This window comes from Emys orbicularis, chromosome 3 (genome assembly GCF_028017835.1).
Source record: "Emys orbicularis isolate rEmyOrb1 chromosome 3, rEmyOrb1.hap1, whole genome shotgun sequence".
NCBI classification, from domain to species: domain Eukaryota; kingdom Metazoa; phylum Chordata; order Testudines; family Emydidae; genus Emys; species Emys orbicularis.
Genome location: NC_088685.1, coordinates 31,453,531 through 31,468,713, shown reverse-complemented (window position 1 = coordinate 31,468,713; position 15,183 = coordinate 31,453,531). Strand labels below are relative to the sequence as shown.

Sequence of the window (15,183 nt, the reverse complement as noted above, 5' to 3'; positions counted from 1 at the left end):
ATATCTTGGTTCTGGATGTGGGAGGGGGGTTCAGCACGTGAACAAAGTGATAACATTGTTGTTAGCAGGTGTTTCATTATTTCCATATTATTTTTTTAAAATGTGTTATGTAGATGTATGTAACTACACCTACAACTATGAGGCTTGGGGGATGGACTGGAATTAGCATTAATCTTTTGGTAGCTTCATTAATGGCAGCTGTCTTATACCTTTAAGTAGAAAATGTTTAATGTAATTCATTTTATGAATCCATCTTGGTTTCCTTTTGTATCCCTGTGGTTTGAGATAACATCAGGACAACATTGGCAATGGCAGTGTTTCCTCATTGTCTGCAGTTGTGTTTGGTGTAGCCCGAGGTTAAAGTAGCCTGCAACAGGAGACAGTACTCTCATTGCACCAGTCCAGAAGGAAAGGGAGGCCTGGGGATGTGGGGGAGGGGGCAGGCCTGGGGAGAGCACTGCTTACTCAAGCTGGGAGTTGGCCTTCTGCTTTTAGCAGAGGAAGGGGGATGTGCCCGACCCTTATTTAAGTCCTGAACATAGTCAGGAAGCTCTGCAGCTTACCTGATACCGTTGTGTCTTTGTGAAGCCTCACAACAAATTGAAGTCTCCTCTCTTTAGTTCTGTTTTCATCTGATAATGTCAGTGAGTGTACTTAAGGGATGTGTGTGTGAGAGAGATGTCCGCACTGTTTGTTTTCTGTGTACCACATGCTTATGTTACATGTTGCACACTTTCCTTATTGGTTCTTTGTGCTTGCCTAATTGTTGTATATAGTTTTACTGGGGTGGGCAATATAAATATGCAATAAAGTATATAATATCAGACTGTGCCATGTACTGTCACACACAGACAGCAGCTCACTAAAGACACATTTTTGTGTAGAGCGTGGTAGGTGGCTTAGCTTGTTCAAAGTAATTTTTCTCTTGATTGAGTGATTCCTGGAGGCTCTTCCCCACAGGCTTATTTCCCAAGCAGTATCCAGTGTGGGGACAGAGCTGTTCAGTGGTTAGGAATTACTGTCACAAACAGGAAGCATTTCATGCTTTCAATTCACAGTTACTTGAGGAGGGAAAGTTCGTGGGGCCCAGGGCAAGAGCTACTTTGTAGTAGAAAAAAAAAGCTGACATGGCTTTGTGTTAGACCAATTCATTGTGTTCACAGTGGAAAGTAGGCAGTAAGTGAGTATGTGGAAAGTAAACTACTAGAATATTCTACTGGATTGGACTATTATGGTTCAGTAAACTCCAAAATGAACAAATCATGTGGTTTTACTAATAATAAATGCAATGAAATACTGAATCAAATTGATAACTTATCTGACTCTTGTTCTAAAAACACTTGTGCTTGTTTAGAAGGAAATATATTGTCTCAATGTATTCATAAATCTCCAATTAGTGGGGGAAAGATGCCAGCGATACTTTCAGCCATCCTTTTAAAATGGATTTTATTATAGGCAACACTATTTTGCTTGGAGAGAACACTTCTAAAAGAATAGTTAAACTGCTCTAACCATGAATTTTAGGCATGTGTTATGATGGGCCATTGATTTGTCAATACACATATACATAACTGTTATCCACAAGACCCTTTAAAGTATATTCTGTTTGAGATATGGAAAACACAAAGATTGTTTGACAGATAAGATTACTGACTATTGCAAATGCATCTCCTGAATTGCTGTAGTTTGTTAAATTAGGGAATTACTAGAATCAGATTTCTAGCAACATCTTCAAAAAGGTGTCAGACCTTGCTGCCTTTCTGTTGAATTACAGAATGCTGTTACTTAGATAACTTCCTGTAATTTAGCAGCAGGATCTGTTTAGTGGCTGCTGCTGTCAGTTTTCTTTTTTTCCGCCTTTCAGTGTAGACAATGCAGTGCTCCTCTTTCATGAGAAATGTTGTGGTTTGGCTTCCACACAATGTGATCTCCTAGCTTTGTGAACTAAAATTGAAACGTGGTTTATTTCTTCTTTTTTTGAATAAGAAGATGGGAAATTCTTACGCCGGGCAGCTCAAGACAACCAGATTCGAAGAAGTATTGCATAATTCTATTGAGGCCTCTCTCCGCTCAAACAACTTAGTCCCCAGACCAATCTTTTCTCAGCTGTATTTGGAAGCCGAGCAGCAACTTTCATCACTAGAAGGTAAGAAATCTTGGCATTTATATTTCTGTTCAAATAGAACTATGAATCCATTCCTTGTTCATCCTGTGATCAGCATGAAAGTTTCAAATTAAATACAGAGAGATGCAAAAGTATTTGAAGTTGTTTGGGTGCTTTATGTTCTGTGCAACCTCCTCCTCCCCCCAAATCTAATGCAAATTTGAAAAAAGAACTATTTGAAGAGAATAATTATGGAATGCTCTTTGTTTTTACAAAGTAAGGCTCTATTTTGCAAACACTTATGGACATACATAACTGGAAGCACTATGAGTTCACCCACTAAACACAGCAAAAATCTTTGGAGGAGCAGAGCTTTATCTGGTAGTTTGCTTTATAGAATAGAAAATTCTACCATGTTAGACAGTGGCAAAAATACAACAGATTTACAAATGAGAGATGCTAAAAATAATTTTGATTATGAATGAAAGAAGCAAAAATATTTGCAGCCTTCCTATTAAGTATGCTAAGAAGATTTTATGATTAATTTTGGCGTGACAGTGTTTTTAACTTGATCTCCATTTTTCAAGGTATTGGCTTAAGCTGTTACCTAGTGTTCTATGGTAAATCCTGCTCATGGCCTCTGGACTGATGTTTAGTGTCTTGGATTTCTCTGATTTATTTATATATTTGCTGAGCTGCTTTGTTGGTGTCTCTTCTACTTCTGTTTGCAATGTTGTTGTACCTGTGATGGTCCCAGGATATTAGAGAAACAAAGTGGGTAAGGTAATATCTTTTATTGGACCAAGTTCTCATGGGGAAAGAGACAAGCTTTCAAGCTACACAGAGGTCTGTGGTCCAATAAAAAATATTACTTCACCTACCTTGTCTGTTTCTTTTACTCATTCATTTTTCTCTCTGGAGGTGGAATAGTTTAGATGAAATGTGTAGATCTGACAACCAAATTAATTAGAAAAACAAGTGCTAATACATAACATCAAGTCTACTTAGGTGCTAAATTGTGTTGTTCTCAGTGGGTCTGACAATGTGCAGGCAACATTATCCTGTTGGTGCACATATTTCCTCTCTCTCTCAACTAACTACTGGAGTAATGTTGCATTTGTTTCCTCTGTGTGTGTGTTCTTTTGTAGCCTGCAAAAGATGATGTAGGCACATATGGAATGCAAAATGTGTAAGGTATAATATAGTCTGTAATAAAATAAGCATTCTAAAAAAAAAATCAATCCAGCCACTGAAAACAAATGAAATCATTTTGAAAAGATTAAACACTTGCCAATATCTCACTGAAAATATTGAAAAAACATTCTATTTAGAAACAGATCTGCTTATATCTCATACACGTTTAATTTTCTCCCTCCATTCTTTACTGCTAGCTAAGGACATTTGCATGAAAACATAATCTCTGAGTGTCCATCTGCTCCTGCTGCTTATTCCCCACATGAAGTGCTTATCCTCTATTGGGAATTTCATAAATGTTTCCATGGCAACTAACTCTTATGTCACAAAGTGGATTATGACATCAGCTGGGAAAGATGCTGCAAGAGCAGATGCATAGTTCCGGGACAAAGGTGCAGTTTTCACACTTCTGTAGCTCCTTTCATTTAAGGGTCTCAAAGGGCTTTACAGACCTTCCTAGCCTGATCCGTTTTGGGGTTTTTTTTGCAGTCAATGTGAAGAGAATCAGGCCTCAATTAATTAAACCTCACAAATCTTTGCCTAAAGCATTCCCTTTCATGCAAATATCAGAGGGTGGAAACTCTTTATGGATTGCCTAATAGAGCTTTTCCTGGGTTGTTGCATAAGATGGTTGAGGTTGCAATCTCACATCTTACATCCAACTCCAGCCCCCCCAGAACAAACAGGAGTTTCCTCCTCTAGGAACCATGAAGCGCTAAGATCTGAGGGGTGGAGGGCAATAACCTTGAAGCAATGGGCCATCCTTGTGGAGGCACTGTGCCACGACACCAGCTCTTGGTCCCCCAACTATCTGTATCCTCCCTATTCCCTGACTCCTTGACACAGTGGGTCTGTTGTGGTGCATTTTATTTGTGGTCCTAGCATTTCCCGCCCCAAGCCAGTGTTTTCAAAGTGTAACCCATGCCTACTTGGTGTGGGGCTCTGTCCCCCTCTTGTGGCACCTAGACCATCTAGACGTTGATGAGTCACTTGGTTAAGTGCCATGTGACTTTTAGCTCATGCAGTAGAGCAGTGGCTCCCAAACTATGGGGCACACCCCCCTAGGGGGGCATGGAGGAATGTCCGGGGGGGGGGACGTGGCGGGGCCTGGGCCAGTCCCCACTCAGGGGTGGGGAGGGAGCACCACCCAGCCCCACTCTGCCCCCAGCTCCGTTCCAGCCTGGCCCCAGCCCCTGGCTGCAGCTGTGGCCCCGGCTCGGCCCCCCGGCCCAGCCGTGTCCCTGCTTCCAGCCATCGGCCCCTGGTCTTGGTCCCCGGGACCCACTCCCAGCCACGGCTCGACTCCTGGCCCCAGCTGTGGCTCTGCTCCCGGCCTGTGGAGGGGGGCACAGACACAGTCTATTAATGGTAAGGGGGGGGCGTGAAAGAAAAGTTTGGGGACCACTGCAGTAGAGGCTCATACACTAAGCTTCAGAGGTCCCAGGTTCGATCCTGCCTGCTGACGACCGGGGTCTGTCGGCATTATACAAGCATGGAGGGAACCATGGGTTAAGTGATTCACCCAAGGTAATACAGTGAGTGGCAGAGCAAGGAATAGAGCCCAGGAGTTCTGATTTAACATTCTCTGCACTGCCAGCTAAGTCGTATAGGCACAAAATGACAAAAATACAGATGCAGAATTGTCTCTAAGCAGAATGACTCTGGTATCCTGTTAGGCACTAATGGCATCACAAGTTGCTATAGCTTCTTGCCATATTTGAAGAGAGTGCTTTTCTGAAGTGATCTTGCAGCTCACACTGCATTTTTTTGTTGTTAGTTTGCCCTGTTCACCATACCACTTGGCAGCAAAACCAACCACTATGACATCAGTCAGGTTTTTTGTTCCTGCTGTTGTTGTTCTAATTTTAAAATTGTTAATTTAAAAGGGACACTGTGAACTTGAAATATTGTTAATTTAAAAATAAATGAGTTGAAAGTAGTTTCAGGTTCTACCCCTGCCCCTAATTCCCACCTACTGATTTTTGTGGTTCATATAATCATTTTCCTATTTAAAATAAATGTTTTTCTCTCCCTGTTGCTGTGTGAAAGACCTTCACAAATAATAGGGCAAAGTGCCTACGCAGTAAAACTAGACTAGTGTTATTACAATTTATGATTATATATTACAATTTAAATCCTATAAATGTGAAACAGATTATAGCCTGTGTTATGTGGGAAATCAAACTGAATGATCATAATGGTCCCTTCTGAACTTAAAAGTCTGTGCCAAATATGCACAAAGTAAAACAGCTGAAATTAAGGTCTCTTTTCAGCCTGTAGATTTTTAAGCTATTTTTTCAAATGTCGCTATGTCTAAATTACAACATTTTAAACTCCAGTTTTTGCATATCATTTTGATAACACAAGATAGAGCAAGGGATAACCCCTTGTTACTATTACAATACTATATTATTCAGCAAAACAATTGCTTTTAAAACATTTTTTTCTGTATCCTAAAACTTTGTTTAGACATCTCTAGACAACTATTGTCTTGTTTGCTGCTGTTACTGTTTTATATAGATCTGTTTGCGTCCATTAATCATCATATCCATAATCATTTTGAGGACTATATATTAAATAAACTAAAAGCTCCATGGGTTCCATCAACACTGTTTGTCACTCTTTTTTATCTTTGCCCATGTAGTGATGCATTCTCTCTCTTCTCCTGTATTGGCTCATTCAGCTTTTGAAACTGCCTGAAAATATTCTTTAAATACTGATTCTCTTTAAATGATCCTGCTTCCAGTTTGTTGGATTGTCTAAAAGCCTAGAGAGTCTGATGTGACCTCTCACCTTTAATCTTGCCTTTCTAATGACTAGCTTTTAAAGTCTTCTTCTTTTCGTGGGTTTTGGAGCTTGGAGAACCCTCCTCCAGATGTTTAGTAGAGTGACATACAGGCACTTCCTAGGATGGTTTGATGGCTGTAGTAGATGTGGAGGGTGTTTGGCTGGTGCTAGTTTAGATTTCTTGTAGGCTCTGCCCTGACTATTGGGGGCATTTTTGAGCTGTAGCTAGTCTGTGTCTGTTACAGTATGGACATGCTTCCCTGTTGCATCTTAAAAGATTGGGGGCCAGATTCTCTGCAGGTGTAAATCTGTATGGGCCCATTGAAGGCAGCGGAGTTGTGCCATTTTTCACCAGCTGATGATCTAGCCCTGTATATTGTTTTCCATTTTGAGATTGGTGGGGACGATCTTATAATGTGAACTCTTCCTTTCTCATTAATGCCTTCTGTCTATGGACGTGGGGACATGTGGCCTCACCTTGAGATGGCTCAACTGGCATGAGAGCTTTTGCTGCCTCTTACTGGAGACGTCTAGGGTACTGTGTGTCTCATAAGGCAAAATCCACATAGTTCCTAAGGTGCACAGGAGAGGGTCTTGTGCCTGCAGCTTACTTAAGGTGTGCAGGAGAAGGGCCCCAGCAGACAGCCCCTGTAAGGTGGGTGGGTTAAGGCTTTTCAGCAGTGTCTAGTCAAGTGGTCCTACATTACAAAATGTATTTTTAGTCATTTCTTCTTTAAAAACAACTAAAACTCCATAAAGAACTATGGGCTCTCTCCTCAGGTAAGGGGGGTGGATCATGGGGAGGGGATGGGGAGAGTGTGGGAGCCCCGGGCTGGGAGGAGTCACGTGAGGAGGTCACGTGCCCCCCTGTGTGTGTGTGTGGGGGGGGGGTTTGCGAACCAGTAAAAAATGGATTCCACTTGCACCACTGATCATATGACAGGTTAGCTTCTGAATCCTGCACATCGACATCAATGGCAGTTGATCTCAATGGGAGTAGGACTGGGACTTAAGTGCAGTAACATAGTAATAGTAAAATTAATTGGCATATACAGACCATCCAAGGGGGGTCAGGAGTATGATGCCCTTGCTCATATTGACTAGTACCCCACTCAACTTCAGTGGGACTGTTTGTGGAGTAAGGTGCTATTCAACATTAATAAGGGTATCACAGTCTAGATCTAGGTTTGCAGCTAAATGATCTTTGCAGTTAACTGGCACATCCCCTGATTTGCACCTAAGGAAGTCTGTGTTGCTGGTTGAAAATAAGTGTTATGGCTATTGATTTAGGCCTTGATCCCAATGACTTGCACACATACATTACATTACTCATGTGAGTATAGTCCCATTGAGTAAAATTACACACATATTTAAGTGTTTGCAGGATTGGGGCTTAAATTAGTTTTTAAAAGAATACTTCGCAAGAGGAGAACCTATCATGTAAAATTTCAATCAATAAAGATGCACTTGATCACGACTGAAAATAACGTAAGCAGAAAAGACTGAAAAATGCAATGAGGCTGTAGAAATAATTCTATAAAGGTGGTAGCAATAACGGTCTAATACATTGCACTAGCTATGAAATATTATCTGATCATGTAATTCAGCCGGTGTCAATCAGTATAGCTCTGTTGACTTAATGGAGCTATGCTAATTTACATCAGCCAAAGATCTGGCCCTGTAACACACAAGGGGTAGAGCTAACATTGAGTCCATTTGTAACATTGTTGTTTCCTAACTTACAAGTGCTTCATTGTGCAACTTTCACCTTCTGTAGACTATTTTTTAAAAAAAATGGAATTATATTGTATAGACTGCAGATACTCAAAATGTACAGTTTTTTATCATGCTGACAGCTGTGTGTGAGGGTAGACCGTTAGTCTCCTGTGCTCTGTGCGGGGATGTCTACACTGCAACAAAAGATCCACGACTCCCAGTCTCAGATGAACTGACTCTGGCTTCTGGGGTTTGGGCTGCGGTGCTAAAAATAGCAGTGTAGGCATTTGGGCTCAGGTTGGAGTCCTGGCTCTGAGACCTGGCAAGTGGGACGGGTCTCAGAGCCAGGGCTTCAGCCTGAGCCCAAATGCCTACACTGCTATTTTTAGCCCTGCAGCCCAAGCCCCAGAAGCCCAAGTCAATTGAGCCGGGCTCTGAGACACATTGTTGCGGGTTTTTCTTTGTAGTGTAGACATACCCTAAGAGCTCATCCACATAAACATGGGGCTTAATGTGGGAAGCAGTTTTTTTACACTCAGATTTAAAATCGGATTTTGACTCATAACAATGATTTGCAATATGCTTGAAAATAAAGACCAAACCCCTGAACTATGCCTGTTAGTGCAAAATGGAGCTGTCACTCATGTCGTATAGCTGCACGTTTGCTTTTGGATTCCTTTCATTCTTAATCTGAAAGCCTGCACAGCTCTCCCCTGCCTAAATCTCTGCTCCCGCATTTTGTTACTCCCGTCTCTGCATTCCAGTGACAAAGGCTGCTTCACTTCTCCCTTTGTCCCCTCTTTACCTCTTGTCTTTGTGCCTTCTCCCATGTTATTCCCTGTGCGTACCACTCTGCCTTTATCCCTGTTCACCAGGGGATCAATCTTGCTACTCATGTGAGTAAAGGTAAGCATATACATAAATACTTTGCTGTCTTGAGGCCAGAGTGCTTGGCACCTTTCAGGGTCAAGCTTCCAACACCCAACCTCTCCTCTTTCAGATCCCTCATTAAAACTCACTTATTCTGCAAAACTCACAAATGCTAACCCTGGAGCCCTTAATTAAGGAGGGGACAAAGTGGGGGAGGAGGGTCACAGAGAAAACCCCTCTGTGGCTGACCCCGCCCATGGGATTTCCAGGGCCTCATCCAAAAGTCCACTGAAACCAATGGAATGACTCCCATTGACTTTGAGCTTTGGAACAGACACACCTTCCCCATCCCAGTGGGTTTTGTATTGTCCATCAATTTAAGATCTTTGGGGCAGGGAACTATTTTTTGTTCTGTTTCGGGTACAGCATCAAGTATATAGTCAGCACTTAACTATTGATAATCTGCATTTGATCTTTTGCTTTGTGAGAGCATCTCAAAGTGATTAGACATTATAAATATTGAAAACAAAGGTCAAGGGGGCTTTTATGAGGACAGAGTTCTAATACTGGCAACTCCCTGGGTTCAAATGTTGTGAGTCAGCCCCCCCAAAATCATGAGTCTGACTTCAAAATCATAAGATTTTAAAAATAAAAATTTGGGGGTTTGTTTCTATTTGCCTTCCGTTTTCTGAGATTTAAGTGCACTCAGGTCACATTTCAAAGCTTTTCTCCACAATCACAATTGCCGAACCTTTTTTTTCTTTTAAATGAAAGTTGAAATTCTCACATAATCACAGGGTTCCAGGACCTGGAGCTTTAAGAAAAACACCAAACATTGTGAGACTTGGCAACACCGCAGTTCCTTGCAAAGACAAGGGAATCTTACTTTTCTATAGCGCTTGCTGTAACTGGGACACTGCTCATTCCCAGGATCAGCTATTGCCACAGCTATCTATTGTCTAAACGTAATTTTTTCCTGTGGTACTTTTGTAGCAGGCAGCAGAGTGGATAATGAGGAAGAAGAGGAGGAGGAGGAAGAAGAAAGTTCAGAATCAAGTAGCCCTCCTCTCTCTTATCAGATGAAGCCTCCTCCTGAAGGCTGCTGCACTACTGATGGTAAGAAATTCACAAGACTCAAAGTTTGGCAACTGATCCAACGGTCTATTCAGGCAAAGCTCCCATTGGTATCAGTGGGAACTGGGGTCCCAGTAAAAAGTGCAGGATTGAGTCCAAACATCATAACAAGCACCTTCCAAGTGGCTCATCAAAATTAGGTATATAGAAATTGTGGGGCTATCACAGTTTGTTACCTCTTAGACAAAACTAGAAACTTGGTTGATCATACGTGTGTCTTTGCTGAATCGTTCAAAGGAGCACTTCTATGTCAGGATGAAGGAGGGGACTAGCCAGCAACTTGAAATCTATCCAGTTTTAAAAAAACTCGAGTTTAAAGTAGTTTCAGATATTACACCTGCTGCTGAGTGCTCTGCCAACTTTTGTGGTTTTATCACCATATTTTCCTATTTAAAACAAAACATTTCTGCCCTCTCCTGTGGCTGGGAGAAAGACCCACACAAACAAGAGGGAAAAGACTGGATCAAAACTGTAAAACTGCCCAGACACTAAGTGCTATTGTCTCTTGTTAAACATACAGCTTAATATAATCTGGTTTATATTGTTAAATAGATACAGTTCCATAAAATGTATATGTTGTGCAACATAGATGTGTTTCTGTTGCTGCAGAAAACTTTATTTTTACATTTCCACATTTTTATTTATTCTTTGTATTTCTAGCATTCGTTTATAGCTCGCCAAGTAGCCGGAAAAATATTGACACTGAAGTTAAACTTGACATTAGGTTAACATTTTTTTTAAATAAAAAGAAAAGTTGGAGTTTGTTCAATAAGGAAATTGTGAAGAATTAAGCAAAATGACCTTTGACCTCAGAAACGTGTTGCATTTGTTTTTTCTAGGTTTCTGCCAGGCTGGTAAAGACTTGAGGCTGGTATCCATTTCCAATGATCAAATTGAGGTGCCTTCGGGTTTTTTACTTGTTGGTGCTAAATCGCCAAATCTGCCTGATCACCTTTTAGTGTGTGCCGTAGATAAAAGATTCTTGCCAGATGACAATGGGCGTAATGCCCTGTTAGGTAAGTGCCCTTGCTCACACTAAGTGGATGCTGTTTTGGACTACAGTCATATCTACTCTTGTTGCAAAGTGAATATGGTAGATCTTATTTCCATCACTTGTAGACAATAGTCCTCCCTGATTGCTCACAGCAAGATAACCTTTTAGAGCTGGCTGTGTTTGCACTGGAAAGAGTACAGTGTGAGCCACTCCAATACAAATGCTGCATCTCCTTTTATCCTGAGAGAATGCTGTGCCTCCAGCTGAAGGTTAAAGTCATTGTCAGGTCAGTTTGAATTACGGTTGCCTGAACTACACCTTCAGTAACTGAGCTATTTCTGCACTGCTGTCTGTCTGTTACCTTTCTAAACACCGATATGTACCACTCCCCTTCTCAGATGCAGTTACTCTTAGTGAACCATTGTGGCAGATACCTGGAATGAATCATAAGATTCTGCAGTGCAGTTGCTGTTGGTCATTTGGGCCACAGAAATTCATAACCCTTTTTTAGATTGTGATCCCTTTTGGGCAGGAATCAAGTCTTCCAATGTATTTGGACGGTCCCTAGCACAACAGGGCTCTGCTGCTCCCAGCTGGGGACTTTGGATGCTACTGAAGTATGTATGTATACATAAAAATAAGAGTTACAAGTCAAAGTTTTGATTTGACACATAAGCAGACAATATTGTGTGTCTGTCTTTGGTCTTAAAATAGAAAATATTTAATGACAAGGATAGTGGGGAAAACACAGGAATTTTGTTATTCATCAATTTAGGTGTTTGGCCCCTGAACTGTAATTAGGTTCTGGTATCTGGTTGGTAGTGGTCACAGCCCTTCCGATAAGTTATGGGCCTGATTCAAAGCCCATTTAAGTCAATGAGAGTCTTTCTATTGGCTCAGGCCCTGTATTACTGTTGACAGTAGTATTGAAAAGCCTCTAACATCTGAAATCATATGGATGAATGAGCTAATTATGAACACGATAAAAACTGAAGTAGTTTGTGTAATTAGGTGCAGTGATATTTAAATCTACAAGAAAATTATGGGTTTTTTTGGTCACGCTTTTCAAGTTTGACATGTAGCATTTTATCAAAAATTGTTGTGCCTCTTCTGTCCAACACTGAGCTTTAATTATTAAAAGAACAAAAAGAAAGAAAGTTGTCACTGGGTTTGTTAGCCTTTTTGTTGATCAAGAAATGATCCTCGCAATTTCACTTTTACCGACGCCAAAGGTTCCGATGTGAACTCGGTTGCTATCTCAATTTGAATAAGATTGAAAGGCATTTGGGATAACAGCATAGTGTGAAGGTGCATAATGTAACTCCATGTACAGTAATGTCTTTCGGCATGGGATCTTCCTGACTTGGATTGGCCACAATAAAATTGACCAGTGATTGTAAAGGAATTAAGGGGGTTGTAAATCAGCCAAGTGTTGTCATTTTAAAGATACAGACAGGAATGTTGTACCACTCAATTCATTCACTGCTAGTACTATTAACAACTTAAATTCCCTAGGCTGTAAGCACAGAGGAAGTAGTATATTTGTTAATTGCATGCTAAACAAGAACAGAAAAGGACAATAAGGAGCATTTGATAATAACTCACTATTTTTTGTGCTACTTGTGTTCTCAGTTTGCACATTCGATGCTATATTAGTTGCCTGTAAGCTATTTATATGCTTAACATTTTTGATAATTTTATCACACATGAAAACCAATGAAGCAAACACTTAGCTTTTGTGAAACATTTTAGCAAAGCTGTAGAATTAACCCTGGAAAGTCTGGAATAAACTTCAACCAAAAAGAAGCTACATATTTAACATCCTGATTCAGGCCACAGAAATTGCAAACAAAGGAACACTCCTGAGTCCTATAATCTGATAAAGAATAGGGTGCAGTTTATTGTCATCAGGGTAGCATGGTGGTGGTACAACAGTACACTAACCATGTTTAGGTAAATAAAGATTGTTTGGTTCTGTTCTCACTAGCTATGTCTTCATTGCAGCTGGGAGCAAGCCTCCCAGTCTGGGTAGACAGCCTGTCTATCAGGACTCGAGCTTGTCTTGGGCTGCAGTTTGGGCTCTCAAGCGTAGGGGATCAGGTGGACTTGAGAGCCCACGCTCCAGCCCAAACTGCAATGTCCACACTGCTATTTTTAGCATGCTAGCTCGGGTTCTGCTAGCAAGAGTATATCTAGGCTTGCTCACAGCTGCTGTGTAAACATACCCATGTATGTTGGTGTAAACCAGGATTAACTCTGTTGCAGTCAATGGAATTATACCAGGGTAAGTGAAATTAGAATCAGGCACACAGTCTCACAAGCCAAACAGCTTTATTTACAAATGAAAGGTATTGTCTTTGACAACTGAGTTTGTCTTCAGTTTATTGTTTGCTGGACTAACATGGTAACCACTTTGTCTTGCACTAAATTCAAGCTGATAACTGCAAAGGACTTTATAGAAAGGAACATAAGAACATAGGAACATAAGAACAGCCATACTGGGTCAGACCAATGGTCCGTCTAGTCCAGTATCCTGTCTTCTGACAGTGGGCAAAGCCAGGTGCTTCAGAGGGAATGAACAGAACAGGTAATCATCAAGTGATCAACCCCCTCTTTTTATTTGATGGCTCTGAAAGAAGGGAACAGATTAATTATTCCTGAAAGTCTGGGTTTGAGACCATTTTCCTTTGCAAAGCCGTGGGTATGTGTATTTGTAAACAAAAATGAAAATGGTGCCCCAAAATATTTAGTAACTGTAGAGGTAACAGGCTCCATTTTCCAAAATGCTGAGTACTTACTGAGAGTCTATTGGAGCTGAAGACATCTGGCACTTTCCAGGAGGTGCTGAGCACCTTACAGGATGAAGTGCAATGTTTGTAACCCATGAGACACCTCATTTTCTTTCCTGTGTCAGTGATGTTTGTGTAAAGGGGGAGGGTATTGTTCACTATTGTAGATTATTCAGAAGGAAAACACACCCAAGAAATGTCTTAGTGGTTTCCAGGCTATTCTTGAGCTGGCTCCATATCAGTTTGTGGATATGCCTGTGGGGCATTTGTAGGCTCAGAAGGAAAATACACCTGAGGAGCGTCTCATAGTTTCCTGACGTTATCTTTTGACTCCTAGTCTTGTCTCCATGACAGGCTGTTGACATGTCTCTGAGGCATGTATAGGGTTGGTTTATTGATTATGGTAAAAGGTTGTATTACTCTCCTAGATAGCTGTTCCTGTGATTCATGTGCCATTCATATTACACATAATATTCCACTGGAAAGGCCCCCTTCTTGGAAACGTGTGGATGTCTGCTTCAAGCACAACCATTTGTGTATAATAGCACAGGAGCCTTAATTCGTACCCTGAGAAGCTCCATTGCACCAGCTTATCTTTATTAATCAGAATTAGATTCCTTGCCTCACAGCCCTGCAAGGAACTCAGTATTTTGCCATTAAGAAGCCTTTTCCTCGTGCCTGGAGATCTGCTAGAAACTGATGGAAAAGGCAGTGTTGTGATTGAGGTCATTGTTTCCCCAACAGATGCAGCTAATACATCCCCCCCCAAAGGTTTATCTGTTTATTTCCACCACTTTTCATGCTTTGAAGTGGGACTGTGAGGACAAACAATGCCGCTAGTGTCTCCTACCATCTTCCTCCCAGAGACAGAAAACAGCTGCACAGATCATCCCCACTTCCATTGCTAGGAGTAAGAAGTGCATTTATTTTAGTCACTGGCTGGGGACAGAATAATATAGCAAAAAAGATTAATTTGCATATTGTTTGTAAACCTGGTTGTAGATGAAAGGTTCCATTGTGAAGTATTGTATTGTTACTACTATTGTTCGATGAAATGCACAGGGTGTATCCCAAGCTCATTATAATAACAAGCAGGACTGAGCACTCTTGCCTGGTCTTATAAAAACAAACATGGCTTCAGACTTCAGATGAAATTGAACTGAAAGCCCCTCCACACTGGGCCGGGATTAGGTTCGCGGTGCTGGGGTAGAGTGTGCATACATGTAATGGTGGGTCGCAGAAAAAAAGACAAAATGCAGTTGGTGGGTCACCTTATTAAAAGGTTTGGGAACCACTGCTCTATTTAACCAGGGGCAGCATAGCCAGGGTCAGTGCAAACAAACTTTTCCAAACTGTCCTACTAATGAGCCTCAATCCTGACCCAGAGAGTCAGTAATTGTACAGTAAGAAGACAGGTCAGTCTTCATGCTCTGTCAGTCCTTTGCCTCTCTACTTTAACTAACTGACAACTGGGTATACTTGTCTGCTAGGTTGTGGACAGATTCATCCAAACCCATTTCATATAGATGCTGAAGACTTTTCTGATGGTAACAACCTTCAGTCACTATTGATGTAGGTGGATTTGAACTGGTGAC

The 15,183-nt window shown here is 41.2% G+C and overlaps 1 protein-coding gene across 1 annotated transcript in view; it reads left to right on the top strand.

Annotated features, from left to right (window-relative positions):
• The first annotated feature begins 1,989 nt into the window (after positions 1 to 1,989).
• Positions 1,990 to 15,183, top strand: part of GREB1 (growth regulating estrogen receptor binding 1) — an 81,602-nt gene continuing 68,408 nt past the window's right edge. The window contains exons 1-3 of the mRNA XM_065401075.1: positions 1,990 to 2,146; positions 9,665 to 9,787; positions 10,645 to 10,821. Coding sequence (XP_065257147.1) covers positions 1,990 to 2,146; positions 9,665 to 9,787; positions 10,645 to 10,821 — 457 coding nt within the window. The remainder of the gene's footprint in view (positions 2,147 to 9,664; positions 9,788 to 10,644; positions 10,822 to 15,183) is intronic.